This window comes from Trichoderma breve, chromosome 5 (assembly GCF_028502605.1).
Source record: "Trichoderma breve strain T069 chromosome 5, whole genome shotgun sequence".
In the NCBI taxonomy this organism is placed as follows: Eukaryota; Fungi; Ascomycota; class Sordariomycetes; order Hypocreales; family Hypocreaceae; genus Trichoderma; species Trichoderma breve.
In genome coordinates, this window is record NC_079236.1 from 567396 (window position 1) to 583985 (window position 16590).

Here is a 16590-nt window from a genome sequence, read left to right on the forward strand (position 1 = left end):
TGCCCATCACTCCTTTACATGCCTAAACCTGTGTTCGTCGCCAGAGAATTTTCTCATGCCACAGCTCTGCCAGGGCGACTTGTGAACAATGCCTCCGGACGATCAAAATCAGGCCATGGCGTCTAATACCCAAATCGTCCCTGTCGAATCAAAGCCAAAACACAGTTGGCGATTCTGGGCCATCTTCCCCGGCCTATGCTTTGCCATCTTGCTTGCCGGCCTCGATACTTCGATCGTCGCAACATCGCTGCCAACCATATCTGCCGACCTCAATTCAGGAGCCTTGTATATATGGATCATCAATGGCTATTTCCTGGCGACGGCTGCGGTACAGCCACTCTTCGGTCAAGCGTCGGACATCTTTGGACGCCGCATCCCCATGCTTGTGTCCATCTCCCTCTTCACACTCGGCAGTGGACTCTGCGGCGGAGCCAAAGATACCCCAATGTTGATTGCCGCTCGACTGGTACAGGGGATTGGAGGAGGCGGTTTGTTCGTCATGGTTGACATTATCGTGGCAGATCTGGTCGCTCTGCGCGATAGGCAAAAATACATGTCCGTTATAATGGCCACATTCGCTTTGGGCACCTTCATTGGGCCTATTATTGGCGGTGTTATCGTCACGGATATCTCATGGCGCTGGGTGTTCTATATCAATCTGCCGATCGGTGGAACAGCGTTGTTGCTTGTCTTTCTGTTCCTCCGCGTCCATTATAAGCGTGAAGGCACGCTCCTTGCCCGTCTACGCCGTGTCGACTTGCCCGGAAATGCGCTTTTGATGAGCGCTGTTGTCTCAATTCTGATTGCTCTAACTTGGGGCGGTACACTGTATGCATGGGATTCATACCATGTTCTTGTTCCGCTCCTAATTGGAGCTGCAGGACTTGTGCTCTTCTATTTCCACCAGAAATACCTAGCGGTCGAGGCGACGATGCCTATCCGAGTCTATAGCAACAGTGTTTCGCTGCTTGCTTACATACTAACATTCCTCCACGGCATTGAGATGAGCTGGCTTAGCTTCTTTCTCCCCGTCTACTTCCAGGTTCTTCTCGAGGCCAGTCCACTTAAATCTGGAGTGAACTTGCTAGCAATTGTGATCCCCCTGATGCCAGCTGGTATAGCCGGGGGGTTAACGATTGCCAAAACTGGTCGCTATAAGCCAACAATGGTGGCAGGCTACGCCCTCCTTTCCATTGGTGTCGGCTGTCTCACAATCCTGGATTCGCATTCGTCCACAGCAAAATGGGTCATCTTTCAGATAATTGCTGGTGTTGGAGGAGGACTAGCCTTGACGGCAACATTGCCAGCTGTGCAGGCGCCCCTTGCGGAATCTGATGTTGCTGTTGCTACAGCATCTTGGGCTTTTGTACGCAGTTTCGGCTCAATCTGGGGCGCAGCCATCCCGTCGGCTGTATTCAACTCTCGCGTCGATAATCTTCTCGATACAATAAGTGATCCGGCGACCCGAGAAATCATGAAGCGAGGCGGCGCATATCAACACGCGACGGCAGACTTCATGTCTTCTTTCAATGGCACGCTGAAACAAGAATTGGTTCACGTATACACAGAGGGCATCAAGGAGTCGTGGCAGGTGCTTATAGCATTTGCTGTTGTCGCCGTCCCTATCGCTTTATTTATCCGTGAGGTCCCTCTTCGACAAGAATTAGTCACGGAATTTGGGCTCGACGAATCTGAGAAGAAAGAAGGCTCCGGCAACGATGAAACGGAGTTGGTGACGGGACCAGTCACCCGCGAATAAAAGTACCTTATATCGAACGTAGAATACCAAACACATCTCCACTCCCCTAACGATTTACTCTAGCCCTATGACTTCATTTGTCGCTCAATATGAAAGCAGAGATTGCTCTTTATGGTTATATTGCGAGACCTACTACAACATGTCTCCTCCAATGTCACCGGTCAGGAAAATGAGATTTTCTCCACAGGAGAATTGAAAAGGGAAAAAAATTCATCAGTATGTTTTCAAATCAAGATAGTGTAAGATAGTACGAGAGAAAATAATATGTATATGGATGTTCATTGCCAGTATCTCTGATTTCCAGTTTGGTACAATTGGCATTAAAAGCTTTCGTATTTGCTATCAAAATTGCGCAGTATGAACATGTATAGTTCTATATCTTCTTCACACATCCCCTTTTTAGGTGCCGGCTATGAGTGTCGATAGCAAAGGGCAATAAACCGTTGAGTCTAAATGCCCCCTTCCTTCTACTGTGCTTCGAAGCCTCCTGTTATACTTAAGCAGATGAGGATCAGATGAAAATGAGCCTCTGCATCTTATAACAACGATGACGTGATTTATATAGATGTGAAAAAGGTAATATAAGATCATAACTCTACCATCAATCTATCGCGATGCATCTACATAGCTGGTGCAAATCTTTCGCAATACAACGTGTGTAGGCATTCCTCCCTGAGTATATGCTATAGCCTCTGCACTCTCTCTGCCGTCATATAAGTACACCGCATTTGGCAATTGTACGCCTTCGTTTGTGAGCGTTCAAATATTTGATTGCGACTCATCAGAAGACCAAACGTTTCGCCGCCTGATGAGTGACAGATTGTAATCTAAATCGAAGCAGCGCCGCAATCGGCGCAACCAACCATGTCGTCTGCGCCCAACCGTTTCCACCTTTTGGTTCTTGAGCATATCTATCTGTGAATTGCAAGATGAGCCTGGCAATCTTTGCTAACTGTTCCACGCTGCCTTGGCTGTTGTGTGAAGATGAGGGCCTTGGCCAATTGGATATGTCCTTCTCGGTACTAGGTGTGGTCGTAGTGCTGGCTGATAGATCTGGAATTGCTGTAGCCTGGGCTGCGTGGCAGTGGTGAACCGTGTCCATGAGAGAAATACATGCGCAAGCCACGAGCAGCGCTACACCTGGCTTCTCGGAACATGGACAGACCAATATGGTCAATAGTCGTTGGCACGCATCTGTGGTTGCTGAGTTGACGTTTGTTAGTCCAGGCTGCCTTCTCGCAATATCTAGTTGTTCCAGTATGGATATCGCAACTCTAGTACAGTCCTCCCTTGTGTCATGGATGGGAACGGGAACTTGGCGAGACAAGGATTCAGCCGGTTGTTGTTGCTGGTGTTGTTCATTAATCTGGTTATGTCTTTCGGATTGCATGACAAGTAATGTTGCAGTGTCGAGGCTCATATCAACACTTTGATCGGAATTTTCCACAGAAGTTATGGAGGTTTCCACTGTTATTTCTGGGCATTGCTGCTGGCTCTTCTCCCGTACGCGATGTGGTCGGCCCGCACGTCGTGCTGGACTGTAGGAGCACTGCTGATTTAGCGCGGTGCAGCGAGCACACGTGGGTTTCTGTTTGTTGCATCGTAATTTAGATGCTGAACATGGATCGCAAGAGTCTTTGAGCTTGCGATTTGGAGTGCAATTGGTGTAAGAGGAAGCCATTCTTGATGCTGCTGTATTCAAGATTGACAGAAGTTAAATGTGAAGTGTAAAGTTTTACTTTGGATCTGTCTCGTCTAACTGCAGTTACGCAGATAATTAGCCTAGCACTCTAACTTATCAATGATGTACTGTAGTGCACACTTGAGCATTTGGAATATTATGCTGCATTGCCGTCCTTCAGGCTCTAGGCACCATATGAATAGAAGCTGATAGGAATCTCACAGGAATCGGCTGTGCGCCCCCACAAGTCGGCATTCCATTAGTCGGGGGATTCGAAGGAATAGCTGAAACGAGAGCCAACTCCAACACGCAGTCGTCATTGCAATGCAGCAGAGCTTTTGGCTGATGATCTTGTTGGATGCGGCCAGGATTCAGCTCCTTCTCATGCCGTTGGTTTAGTTTGTTGTTGGCCAGGACTTCGTATACCTCGCTCCATTCAATATTGAGACAAGCGAGACACTGCCCCGCGCAAGCCAAAGCTGACACTGCCATATCCGAATCGACGATGCAGACAAAGTGGCTGATCCAGCCAATTGAGGGAAGCAGATTGTCCCCCGTAATATTCAGCTGGGATGGTTACATATTTTGGACCATGATTATGGGTAAGACGGCAAAAATGGGTCCGATCTACATTTAGCTCGCGTAGCAAGAGTTCCTGGATAGCCACGAGTATCATGCATCGGGTGCGGTTTAATCACCTTAAAGGAAGTCGTTGAGCCAACTCTCCCTTGTTTCCATATATATACTCCGCCCTTTATGAAAAGCGAGGACATAATCTGTATCCTCCTTGCTGCTGTTAGTACCTGACTTTCCCCCCCTTCAACCGATGCTGTTATCCGTCATCTAGACAACGAAAGTGAATTGGCCCTGTCATCAATAACTACAATCTACGTATATACGCTTCATGATATGCGGGGTAATTAATTATAAGGTGCCCAAGACATGTACGCATCCGATCAAACGCCCTGTCGATCGGAAAATCATCGCCCAGTCTTTCACTAAGTCGGAGTCAATCTGCGCGCACCAAGGTCCATGAAGGCGGCCCCTCATGGAATTGCTTCCAGAACAGCATATTTTATTTATGAAGAAGATTTCATGTGAACGAAGGAATGGTCTGCTCACATCCTTACTCTGCTGCTTAGTTTAGGAGCCATGTGTTATGCAAATCAGCCATTCGCGTATATGGTAGTACAACTGTTGGTTAAGCTCACGCCGTTAGCTGGAGCTAGCCTCGCGTAGAGAGCCGGCTTGAGCAGGTCTCAAGCATGTGAAGACTGCATGTAGTCTGGTGTACGATGCACTGTTACGCTACCGGTCAGACTACCTACACGTATGCACAGGTCTCTTTCCCAGGTGTAACGCTGTTAGTACCACGGCGCACAATGAAAACAAAAGCAGAAAAGGTCATGCGGCTTATAATTTGCAAGAAAAGCGTTTCGCTGTTCTAGACCTCCAAACATGTGGGACTGGTCTTTAGCACGGCTGCAAGATCTCTAGGAAGATGGAATGACTAGCATTGGAATAGCAAATCGCGTGTCTGGCAGCCCTCAGCTGAATGCTTTGACGAAGCTATCACCTGAGATTAAGATCCAATTCAGCTAGAACATTGAATTGGGACAATATCACAAGCCAAAGCTTGTGGAAACAGCAGTGGAAATTCCCGCACTGTGTTTGAGAAATATTGCGGATATTTCAATGGTCCTGTTACATTCGGCTCAGGATCCACAAAAGAGCAGACAATCATGAAGAAATCCGAGTTTAGATTAGGAAATCTCCCTATACGCGTTTAAGTCTGCGGAGTCCCCAAATCTCTGCTTGCTTTACGAAAGGGCCTGATCACATCGGGCAAGTTGCCCGACATTCGTGTCAGTTCTAGTCTTCTTCCAATACTGCATGAGTGTTGTGTATAGGCCCCTTGAACCAAGTATGCGCGTATAAGAAATAATACAGGAGTGCACCTCCCCACACCGTCCCATTGACAACTGAAGAATAGTTCATGACGGTTGCTTCCTCGATATTAGCATAAGACTATCCGATGACTGACAGAGGGAGAGAGGAGAAGGAAAAGGGTCATCTTACGGTCAGGATTTGGTCCTTCTGTCGGGAACATGCACAAAATAGTAGCAAATGCCAAGTAAATCAGCGCCACGACGGCAATTACAACGCTGAGTCGTTTTCCAGTGTAGAAGGGTCCAGGGCGGAACTTCTCTTGGCCCCAGAGAATGCGACATAGAATTGGAATTGCCCAGGCAACATTGTTACCGGCTGCTGCTAACGAAAAGAGAGCATTGGCAGCAGCGTTATTGATCAATGATAACAAACCAAGGATCACAGCTACAATGCAGGATGCCCACACTGTTCTTAACGGCTGGTATCCAAATGATTTGCTTATCTTCCGGAGGTATTGGGAAAAAGGCAAGCCGCCGTCGCGGGAAAAGGCCCAGGTTTGCCTAGAGGCCGCAACAACCTAGCAGGATAAGCCACGGTAAGCATGTATTTCTTTGAGGATATAATTATTGAGAACAGGGATATGATGATGTAAGTGGACGTACAATACTTAAGCCCATAAAATACTGCAAAATTGATATGGCAGACATAAACCCCAAAGTCCCATGTTTACCCAGCGCATTATAGTATATCTGCGGTCAATAGTTAGTTAAGTTTCGTTATTAGACTAGCAAACGGAGAAGCTGTTGATATCCTTTAATGTATACATACCTGAGCAACAGGCTGTTCAAAGGGGGTGCTAAGTATGGCGCCGAAATCGCTACCAGCACAAGCAGCTAGTATCGAATTTACAAAGAAGCCCAAGATCCAACAGCATCCGATTGATGCTATTATTCCGATAGGAACAGCTTTGGTGGGGTTTTTAGCCTCTTCACTCATGTGTACGCAAGAGTCAAAGGCACCGATCGTCCAAATAGGACACAGCCATGATAGCATAAATGCCCAGCCTGTCGGCCACGTAGTTTCGTTTTCAGAAAGTCCAAAGACAACACTTGCTGAGTTAATTGGCACGTCTTTAATGCGCATACTCACTGGCAAAGCAATAACTGTTGCCACAATTAGCGCGAAATTGGCAGCGACAAACCAAGTTTGAAGATGATGCATAATCCGTGCAGCAAAGGTTGCAAGAAGACCATGCGAAAGAACGGTCGCGACAAATATGGCATAAAGGTATCCGCGTTTTGGAGACCACTCTCCATCACTGCTGATAGTACCCAAGGATACGATGAAGGATGCGAAGCCGTCTAAAACTGATGTTAGTACATATCCTTGTATGAAGAGAGCAATGATATACAGTCTATTGAGCAAATGCCGCCAATTAGCCCAATTGTATTGCTGTACCCAACAAGGAAGCACAGAGGATTTTTATATCGGTCGGCAGCGAAGTGATGTGTCCACCAGTATAGCCCGCCAGAGGTCGGTAACGAGGAGCCGAGTTCAGCCTGCTCGGATTAGTTTATACTCTCGACGCAGACAAGCAACAGAATCAATAAACTCACAATAGCTAACCCTACGACAAAGATGAAGGCACTTGCGGAGAACCATCCCTAGAGTAGTCAGCATCTTAGTATGGATATCGAAATGTCCATCAGAGTCCACTTACCCACACCATTCCAACGGGGCCTGCAGGAACATTGAACCATAGCGTCGCTGAGATGGATGGGAGTAGGCCCATAATACTAAATGCTATGGCGAACACCTGTATACTGGAATAGTGACGCTGCAGCTCCTGTTTGTAACCAATATTTGCTATCTTAGGTGTTAGATGGCCTTGCAGATTACACAACATCGTACGACGAGCATCATGTTTCCCCACAAAATGAACGCACCTAACTGCTGCGTGTCTGCAGCACTGGCGAGGGCAGGGTCATAACTGATGGATTTTTCGGCATCTGGAAGTTGATTTTCCAGCTCCACGGCGATGCCTTCAACAGCCGCGCCGTCGTTGTGGGGTGCCATTGCTTGTTGCAAAGTGCTACTCTTGGCTGCAACTGTATCTCGCTGAAATTGGTAGTTGCAATGAGTGAAGAAAAAGTTGATAAGTTGCTGGAATTTAGTAGGCGTTGCTGCCAGCATATTTATCTACAATTTTTATTCGCCATGTAGTACACGTATCTACACGATCTGGCTCAGCATTCAGTGCCGGGAGATAAGAATCTTGACAGCTGAGTTAAGGCTCCGGGTGACCCCGGAGCTCCACAGGGGGCGAACTGCGGGGGGATGTTGGGGAAAAAAGGGGGCGTTTCTTAGACCGGGGACCGATAACTCTTCCAAGTTTAGTGCTCGGCGGTTGGGTATTCTAGATGCACGGCGGCTGGAATGGGGCGGTTGGAGAAGATGGAGGGGTCGGCGGTTAGGGCGCAAGAGTCTCTTGGCCTCTTGTGAGCTGGGTTCGATAGCATTGGCGGTTATTTGGGCCTTTGTGCTTGATGCCATATGTGCAAATACCATTAGATAGTAGAATGGCGAATACGGCAAACTCACGATGGTTCAGGTATATAGATGGACATGAACTCTCTAAAAAAAAAGATGAAGACTCTAGTTATCGGCGAAGCCACTGAGATCAATAGGGTTAATCTCCTTAACACAGGCTGAAATACGATAACAGTAACTGAGTTCGATATGGCATCCAAGGTCAGTTCATCGCCTTTGGCAAAGAAAGGAGAGTTCAAACTAATATGCTAAAACTAAAGCTCAAAAACAAGAGTTTGTTCAAGGAAGCTTGTTTTGTCAATGGCGACTTCATTTCAGCCAAAGCGGGCAACGTCTTCACTGTTACTGGTAATAACTGGTGGGAAAAGAATATCCGTTCCAGAATATTCACTAATGATTTCTTAATTACACCATGTACAGATCCTGCAACTCAGAAGATTATCGGCAAATGTCCAGAGTTTTCTCAAGCCGATACCGAGAAAGCCATCGAGGCCGCAGCTTCAGCTTTTCCCGCCTTCAAAACCTTGACAGGCCGCGAGAGAGCCCGGTTATTGCGAAAATGGCTTCAGTTAATCATTGATAACATCGATGACCTCGCCTTTTTGTTGACATTGGAAAATGGTAAAACAATAGCAGAAGCAAAGGGAGAAATTAATTTTGCTGCAAGCTTCGTGGAATATTACAGCGAGGAAGCAGTCCGTATCTATGGAGATACTATTCCAGCTTCTGTGGATGGAAAGAAGATTCTGACTTTGAAGGAACCCGTTGGTGTCTGTGCATTAATCACTCCGTAAGCATATTATTCCCCTTGGAAAACAACTGGAAACCCACCGACTCTAATAAACTACTGCAGATGGAATTTCCCCTCCGCTATGATCACTCGAAAAGCGGCACCTGCCCTTGCTGCAGGTTGCACGGTCATCATCAAGGCCCCTGGAGAGACTCCATTCAGTGGATTGGCTCTCGCTGAGTTGGCTAGACAGGCTGGCTTTCCCAAAGGCGTCATCAACGTCATCACAGCTTTGGATAACACCGTTGAGGTGGGCAATACTCTAACGCACTCCCCGCTGGTACAGAAAGTTTCATTCACTGGATCAACCGCAGTTGGAAAGCTTTTAATGGAGCAAGCCTCTTCAACGATGAAGAGGGTCAGTTTTGAGCTTGGAGGAAATGCACCCTTGATTGTTTTCAATGACGCAGATGTGGATCAAGCGGTTGAAGAAGCAATCTCCAGCAAATTTAGAAGTTCAGGGCAATCATGCGTCTGTGCAAATAGGCTGTATGTGCACGAGAGCATTCACGACGAATTCGTCCGTAAATATGCAGCGGTTGTGCGGCGATTCAAAGTGGGCTCCGGATTAGACGACTCCGTTTCTCACGGTCCATTGATCCATGAGCGTGCAGCCCAAAAGGTTCATTCTCACGTTCTCGATGCTGTTGGGAAAGGGGCAAAGGTCATCGTGGGAGGCGCCCTGGTCCCGAGTCTCGGCCAGAGCTTCTATTTGCCTACCGTCTTAACTGGTATGAAAGCCAATATGCTGCTTGCTCAAGAAGAGACATTTGGGCCTGTTGCTGGGATATTTTCGTTCAATTCTGACCAGCAAGTCGTTTCTCTTGCGAATGATTCTGATGTAGGCCTTGCCGCCTACTTATTCGGGAAGGATGTTTCCCGACTCTGGAGAGTGGCGGAGGCATTGCAAGTGGGAATGGTAGGGATCAACACTGGCATCATCAGCGATAATGCCGCCCCGTAAGTCATCTATACCACCTTCTCCTCTCTTTTCTACTTAATCCTGCTGTCCGCCCTTTTAACTAACAATTGTGATTACAGGTGGACGGGAGTCAAACAAAGCGGAATTGGCAGAGAAGGAGGAAAATATGGTATAGAAGAATACCTTGCAACTAAAACGATCACACTGGGTGGTTTGGGAAGCCACTTGAAGTCTAGGATTTGACTACGGATTAGATAGTTACTGATGCCTCGTCACGGGGGGCGTACTACTTTGCTCTATGCATGTCAAATAAGGATATACAGTATTGATCGTTGTCCAAGGTTCTAATTCCGGACCCAACCTTTAATAGGTGATGTGTGTGCCATTGGTCGTTAGTAACTTCAAGGAAATGTGGCTGGTTGTTAATAATCGATTCAAACCTGATCGAGATGCGGGGAGAGCTGCTAACCAAGTGTCAAAGTCCTCCGTGATAACGCTGCCGCCACGTTAGTGCTATTAAAGTCCGCGGATAAAGGTCTAGCTCGACTAGGTTCTTCAAACATGCAGGACCTTATTACTCCTTATCTTCTTGGTGGCCCCCGATTTGTTTCGACGTCCCCCGGTCGCGGTACCGGCGGTTGGATGTGCATATATTGAGTGGACTCCCTTGCCCTCCCTTGCCCATTACCATCATCGAACCGCCGTATCCGCTGAACACTCCAAAGTTCTGATATTCTACACCAAGCAATTGGAGACAGGATGGACGATGAGAATATAGAACAGCTGCCCGTACAGAAGCAAAAACATCGCCGCTACCGGACTGGATGCTTCACATGCCGCCAAAGGTCTGCTCGATAATCCTGTCGCACAATGAGATCTGGCATCAAGGAACATGTTGCTAACCAAACTCTAGAAAAAAACGGTGTGATGAAGCTTTCAGCCCCGTAACCAATCGGTGTGGGAATTGCTCCCGGCTTGGCTTAACTTGCCGCGTTGCCCGGACTCGTCTTGAAACGGTAGAGCAGGGCGGTCTTATCCGTGAGCAAATCCGTGATGGCGTCAACTCTACCTCGGACCTATCAGCTCCTACACCTCCTTTGCAATCTCCGAGTGACAAAGCGGGCTTGCCATTAGCCGAGGATCTGGGTCTGACCAAGCTTGTCGATGACGAAGATTTATCGGGTCATGGACCTGTTCTTGCTCGGGGGAAAACCCCCAGAGACTCGCAGACGGTGGATGAGATCGAGATACTATCTCCGAAAACCGATGCAGGTCATGAAAGCCCGGCTCACTTCTCCTTCTTCCCATACGTGCTGGAGCAAGGACAGTCGTCCCACATAGACTACTATCGAAGTAATGTAATCTCAGCTACTTCCATCATCTTGGATGAGGATACGGGCCTTCATCAGTTGATTCCAAAGGCGTTTAGCGCCAAACACCTGATGAGCGCTTTGCTTGCCTATTCCATGGCACACCGAGCACAAATACCTGGCGACGTAGCTTTGGCTGAATCTTATCGTCAGCAAGCTACTACGCAATATGGAAAGGCGATCATAGCCCTTCGATCGGCCTTGAGCCGCAAAGACGATGACTTTGAAAGTCTCATCACATCTACTCTTCTTCTTGCGGCAACTGAGACTACCATGGGCGGAGTATCAGACTGGTATAACCACTGCATAGGAGCAAATCAGCTTGTGCGGGCCTTTACGACGAACATTAATGTGGAACATGTCGCGTATCATCGGTTTCTCATCCGCTATCTTATGTATCACGACGTTCTTGGCGCGGTTACCATGCGCCAGGCCCCTATCCTCGACTCATCGTTCTACAAGCGAGAGATTACGGGACTGGCTTCTGACTCTACGCATCCTATGGTGGGTGCAAACGCCAAAATATTATCTCTGATGGCCAAAGTGTGCCAACTACATGAAGAGGCTATGAAAGAGAGGGCCAAGTCAGAGGAAGATGGTCTTAACCTTGCGCTGATTTATGGCAATGGCGCGGACATTGAGCAACGACTGATATCTTTCAAGCTTCCTCCATCTCTCCCGCTTCTATTATGCTTCGTTACGGAGGCATATCGCAGCTCTGCGTTGCTCTATCTATACCAAGTATTGGATGAAATTGAAGGTAATTCAATGCAAAGCGGCTTTTTGGAGGAAAAATGCGAGCATCATCTGTGCAGCCTGAAGCAGCACATTGCACGCGTGCCTCTCTCGTCCGCGCCGGCTTCCGCGCTTTTATTTCCATTGTTCATGGCGGGTACCTGCGTAAAACGGCCGGAAGATAAAGAATTCGTGCGTTCAAAGCTACTGGATCTGTACCAAGTGGTTCGTTTTGCGAATATTCTAAGCGCATTGGAAGCCCTGGAGGTGTTTTGGGAATATCCAAGGAGCGCCCTTGGGTGGCAGCAATTGCTGCGAGATCGGGGTTGGAATCTGGCGCTTACATAGCGGCTCGGGCGGCTGGAGTACGAAGGTAATCTAGACATGTATATACCTTATCAAAGTTGCGTATGTAATTGCTGGAATAGAAAGGTCTCATGATCAAAATGAAACATATACATGTAGCTATGCATATATAATTCCCCAGATTCCGTCATTTCGATAACGTCTATCCAAAGCATCTCATCGACTCCCATTCCAAGTCCACGTACTTATCAAGCCCTCTCTCAATTTACCAATCCCTAGAAATACGCGACATGGCATCTGCATCAAGCTGCTGTCATAACGGCGATGACCGTGGTGGCTCGTCTGAACTACCTGCGCCGGAACAACGCCCGCTGGGATCTATTTTACCAGAGGAGATTAGACAGGTCAATCCAAACGAGACTCTAACAGCTCATCCGCACTGGGGCATTCAATACTGACTTGGAGTAAATACAGACATCGTCTCTTATACGGGCGCAGTTCACTCCCGGTACTGCCTTTGCGTTTCGAGTGATATCTCTCGTCGAGCCACGAAAGTCGGAGCTGAAGCCGCATCTCGAAGCGCTGCGCCGCGGTATCAGTCGTCCCGACACACCCTTTCCTGCCAGAATCACCTTTGCACACTATTATGTCGCGGGCCCGAAGGATTTCTACCGAGCCTATGTCGATGTGTCGGGAAATTCGGCGAAGCTGATAGTCAATGAGAAGCTCGATGCGAAGAGACACGCAATCTCCGATCCGGCAGAGATGATGCGCGCCGAGAAAGCCTGCCTCAATGATCCGCTCATCGTCAAGCAAATTAGCCAGCTTTCGCTGCCATCGGGTAGCCAAGTCATGATTGATCCGTGGACCTACGCCACAGATGAGAAGCTTGACGTGGAGAAGAGAACTCTTATTGTAAGATGGACTACCTTACATGACGCAGAGAGAAATACCTCGGCTAACATATTCTCTTTCTTAAGTGCTATTTCTATCTCAAGGGCAATGCTTCTGAGGTTGATGCAAACCACTACGCCTATCCACTGGATTTTTACTGTCACTTTGACATGGTCAATCTCAAAGTGGTCAAGCTCTTTCGACTGCCAAAGAAGGATTTTGAGCACGAAGTCGAAATTAAGCAGAACGAAGTGCAGTCTGCAGCAGCTGCTCCGTGGGGGACAGTGTCTCTTGATCGCCAAAACGAGTATCATCCAGATTTAAGATCAGGCCCGAAGAAAATCCCAACTCCTCTGCGTGTTGTGCAGCCGGATGGCCCTTCGTTCCGTATTACGGGTAACGTGGTGGAATGGATGGGTTGGAAGTTCCATGTAGGATTCAACTATGTAAGTTCATGTCACTACGTCTGGCCAATATGCATGTGTCTTACAACAACCACAAACAGCGCGAAGGCATGACTTTGCATAACATTACCCTCGATGGACGCAATACCTTTTATCGCCTAGCACTCTCAGAGTAAGTCTTTCTCTCAGCTTTCACTCCAATGTTATATTAACACGGAGCAGAATGTTTGTTCCATATGCCGACCCCAGAGCGCCTTACCATAGAAAGGCTGCCTTCGATCTCGGAAGCAACGGTGCTGGTGTCTGTGCAAACAATCTTGCACTGGGTTGCGATTGTCTGGGCTTGATCAAATACTTTGATGCTCATCTGACCGACATTAATGGCAATCCTCGGGTGATGAAAAACGTCATCTGCTGCCACGAAGTCGACGATGGCTTGCTATGGAAGCACCTCAACTTTAGAACCCAAAAGGCCGCGCTCGTTCGCTCTCGGACTCTCGTTTTGCAAAGCATTATCACAGTATCGAATTACGAGTACATTCTTGCATTCATCTTTGATACAGCTGGTGCCATTCATTACGAAGTTCGCGCCACCGGAATTGTATCTACGGTGCCCATTGGTTTGTGGATGGTCCATGATATAATCGCTCTACTTGATACTGACAACCTTCTACAGAACAAGGAGTCAAATCTAGCGCCCATGGAACTGTTGTGGCTGATGGTGCAATGGCGCCGTACCACCAGCACTTTTTCAATCTCAGAATTGACCCTGCCATCGACGGCCATGAGAATTCCGTCGTTGTGGAAGAGACGGTTCCTCTTCCAATCAACGAGGGCAACCCTCAGGGCATAGGATACCACGTGAAGCAGGAAGTGATAGAAAAAGAAGGATTTGCTGATATCGACCCTCTGAAAAACCGAGTCTTCAAGATCATCAACCCATCCAGCCGCAACCCCGTCAATGACAAGCCAGTTGCATACGCCGTGGTTCCTTTCAATAGCCAGGTAAGTTCCCCATGTAACGTCCCATAAGTAGATGGAATGCCGTTTCACGACATCTAATCACATTGCTTATGTAGCTCATACTTGCCAACCCCAACTCATTTCACGCACGACGATCCGAATTCGCCCTACACAGCATGTGGTTTACCAAGTACCACGACGACGAGCTTTACGCGTCTGGCGAATGGACAAACCAATCTGCAGGGGACGAGGGCATATTGACCTGGATCAAGGGCAGGAATGAAGAGATCGACAACGGCGATGTTGTCGTATGGCATACCTTCGGCACTACTCACAACCCTCGCGTGGAGGTAAGATGATCTGATAGCACTTGGCGGTTTACACTTGTCTAATTTTTTGCTCTTAGGATTGGCCCGTCATGCCTGTTGACAAGCTTCAGGTCACACTGAAGCCGGTAAACTTCTTCCCGCGCAACCCGGCTATTGACTTGCCCATGAGCACTCAGAAAGATAACGATTCCAAGTTGTACAGCCGAATGTAAATAGTTAAGAGAGGGGAAATCACCGTCTATATAAAATAAAGAAGTACCTGGAAGTTATCGATCCTAATCAGTGAGACACAATTTGCCTCCTAGATATTCAAGAAGATCATCTCTACATTTATTCTGGCGTGCTGCGAGTTGATTCCAAAAATTAAACTACCTATGCAGCGTTCGGGTCACTTGAGATCTCCACTTCGAGCTCCCCCTTCAAGTACTTCCTCGGTACTTTTCGCCAACACTCCAAAACATCATCGTCAGGAACAAATCCAGAGTTGCTTGTCCACAGCGCTTCGGCCGTTGATCTTTCTGCATGATACCAGAATTTGTGCCAATATTCGTCGTCCACTCCCAGTCCCACGTCGAGCCCCGCAACGAGCGTCATGTCTTCCAGCGCTGGCATCTGGAGAGCCGCGCGCCCTGCAGCGATGTAAAATTGCTGCATAGCTGGTGTTGCAATACATCGATCAGATCTAGGCTCCTGGCTTGATGTGGTGCTTATCCAATCGTTATCCATGGAGTTTTCGTCCTCCGAGTCCTCCGAGGCATTTGGGTCGGGAACGAAGAGCCATTCACCCGACGGAGTGACGGGCGGATAGCACAAATGGAAGGTGACCAGCCTCTCCCATAGCGGCTCTGCCATATGCACAGAGAGAGTCCGAGGAAAGAATAGTTCGTCGCTGACTATGATGCCATCGATGTAAAGCGTCTTCAAGCGCTGGGATAGGATGTGGAAAGCTCTGGAAAGCCCATCTTCTCCTTCACTTGAAAGTGTAGTAGTTGGAGGCACTTGAGACCGACTCATGCTAGAATAGCTGTCATCGCAGATATCAAAGTCATCGATGGTATGATTGATTCGAGACAAGGCATCAGCAAGGTCTACATCCCTATGTCAGTGGTTGTTCTTAATTGTACCTAGGTAGAGAAGATTAAGAACTTTACCAGTCCGCATTCTCGAAAATCGCCTCCATTTCCACCAGTTAACGTGCACTTGCTTTGCTGCGGGCAGTTTTGCTAACAAAGTGCAAATAGCCACTGCAGAGATGTGGCGATCCTCAAAGCTTGGCCTATCTATCTTGATTTCGGATATGGCCACAACAGGAGAATGTTGCAGAATGCGAGCCGGGTCCGTCAGCTCCAACACTGATTCCGCATATCTGCGTTTCCACATGGGTCCCCTCTCCCCTCTCCATGATGGAGAGTCAAGTCTCTTCTCAACAGGTAGAGGCGCGAAAACACGGAGCCCAATGCCGCCTGAATGCAGCTCATCCGCAGACCACTGACTTAGCGACTGCAGAAAAGCTTCAAACGTGGCTTGTAGTGCGCGATTGTTCCTCAGCTTCTCCTTGTCCTTCTCGGGATTTTGTCGCGGTCCAGGCCATGGCAGCACAACCTCCAGCAAGATCTCGCGTACATACCTACGGCGCCGAGGGGTGACGATAGAGTTGACCTCTGAGAGTCGCTCCAGATCAAGATACAGCGTGGCAAAAGTCCTGCGCTCAATTGTATCCTGCCAAAGGGGGCTAACGGCCGCATACTTGCCGACGCATCGGCGGAGAGGGTGTCTATCGCGAGTCCAATCACGGATGAGAAAGTATATAATGCGCTGGATGAGTTCAGGCGTTAGGAGAATAGGTGCCATGCTGTTAACTGTCGTGCAGTGCCAATTGCCCGAGATGATTTTAAAAGCTGGCAAAGAGACGATTGTCAGTCCACAAGCAGTTTACACTCACATAGATGCTCCTCATAGTATTTATAACACGTATTGACGCTACCGTACGCAGGATG

The 16590-nt window shown here is 48.1% G+C and overlaps 4 protein-coding genes across 4 annotated transcripts; 2 read left to right on the forward strand and 2 right to left on the reverse strand.

Moving 5' to 3' along the window:
- Window positions 1-88: 88 nt before the first annotated feature.
- Window positions 89-1759, forward strand: T069G_07880 (major facilitator superfamily domain-containing protein; the record flags this gene model as incomplete). Its single annotated transcript, XM_056175090.1, has 1 exon — window positions 89-1759. The coding sequence occupies one exon, from the start codon at window positions 89-91 to the stop codon at window positions 1757-1759; it is 1671 nt and encodes a 556-aa protein (XP_056026039.1).
- Window positions 1760-5312: 3553 nt separating this feature from the next.
- On the reverse strand, window positions 5313-7406 carry T069G_07881 (amino acid permease domain-containing protein; the record flags this gene model as incomplete). The annotated part of the gene is made up of 8 exons (XM_056175091.1): window positions 5313-5446; window positions 5520-5907; window positions 5993-6079; window positions 6159-6691; window positions 6742-6889; window positions 6947-6994; window positions 7051-7196; window positions 7277-7406. 8 exons carry the CDS (start codon window positions 7404-7406, stop codon window positions 5313-5315), a joined length of 1614 nt encoding a protein of 537 aa, XP_056026040.1.
- A 663-nt stretch (window positions 7407-8069) lies between these two features.
- Window positions 8070-14805, forward strand: T069G_07882 (copper amine oxidase, enzyme domain-containing protein; the record flags this gene model as incomplete). Its single annotated transcript, XM_056175092.1, has 15 exons — window positions 8070-8081; window positions 8141-8228; window positions 8301-8670; window positions 8734-9630; window positions 9712-9761; window positions 10074-10098; window positions 10506-11722; window positions 12283-12407; window positions 12478-12918; window positions 12984-13343; window positions 13403-13473; window positions 13524-13921; window positions 13978-14306; window positions 14381-14614; window positions 14671-14805. The coding sequence occupies 15 exons, from the start codon at window positions 8070-8072 to the stop codon at window positions 14803-14805; spliced, it is 4752 nt and encodes a 1583-aa protein (XP_056026041.1).
- Window positions 14806-14965: 160 nt separating this feature from the next.
- On the reverse strand, window positions 14966-16444 carry T069G_07883 (uncharacterized protein; the record flags this gene model as incomplete). Its single annotated transcript, XM_056175093.1, has 2 exons — window positions 14966-15681; window positions 15745-16444. The coding sequence occupies 2 exons, from the start codon at window positions 16442-16444 to the stop codon at window positions 14966-14968; spliced, it is 1416 nt and encodes a 471-aa protein (XP_056026042.1).
- Window positions 16445-16590: the final 146 nt, after the last annotated feature.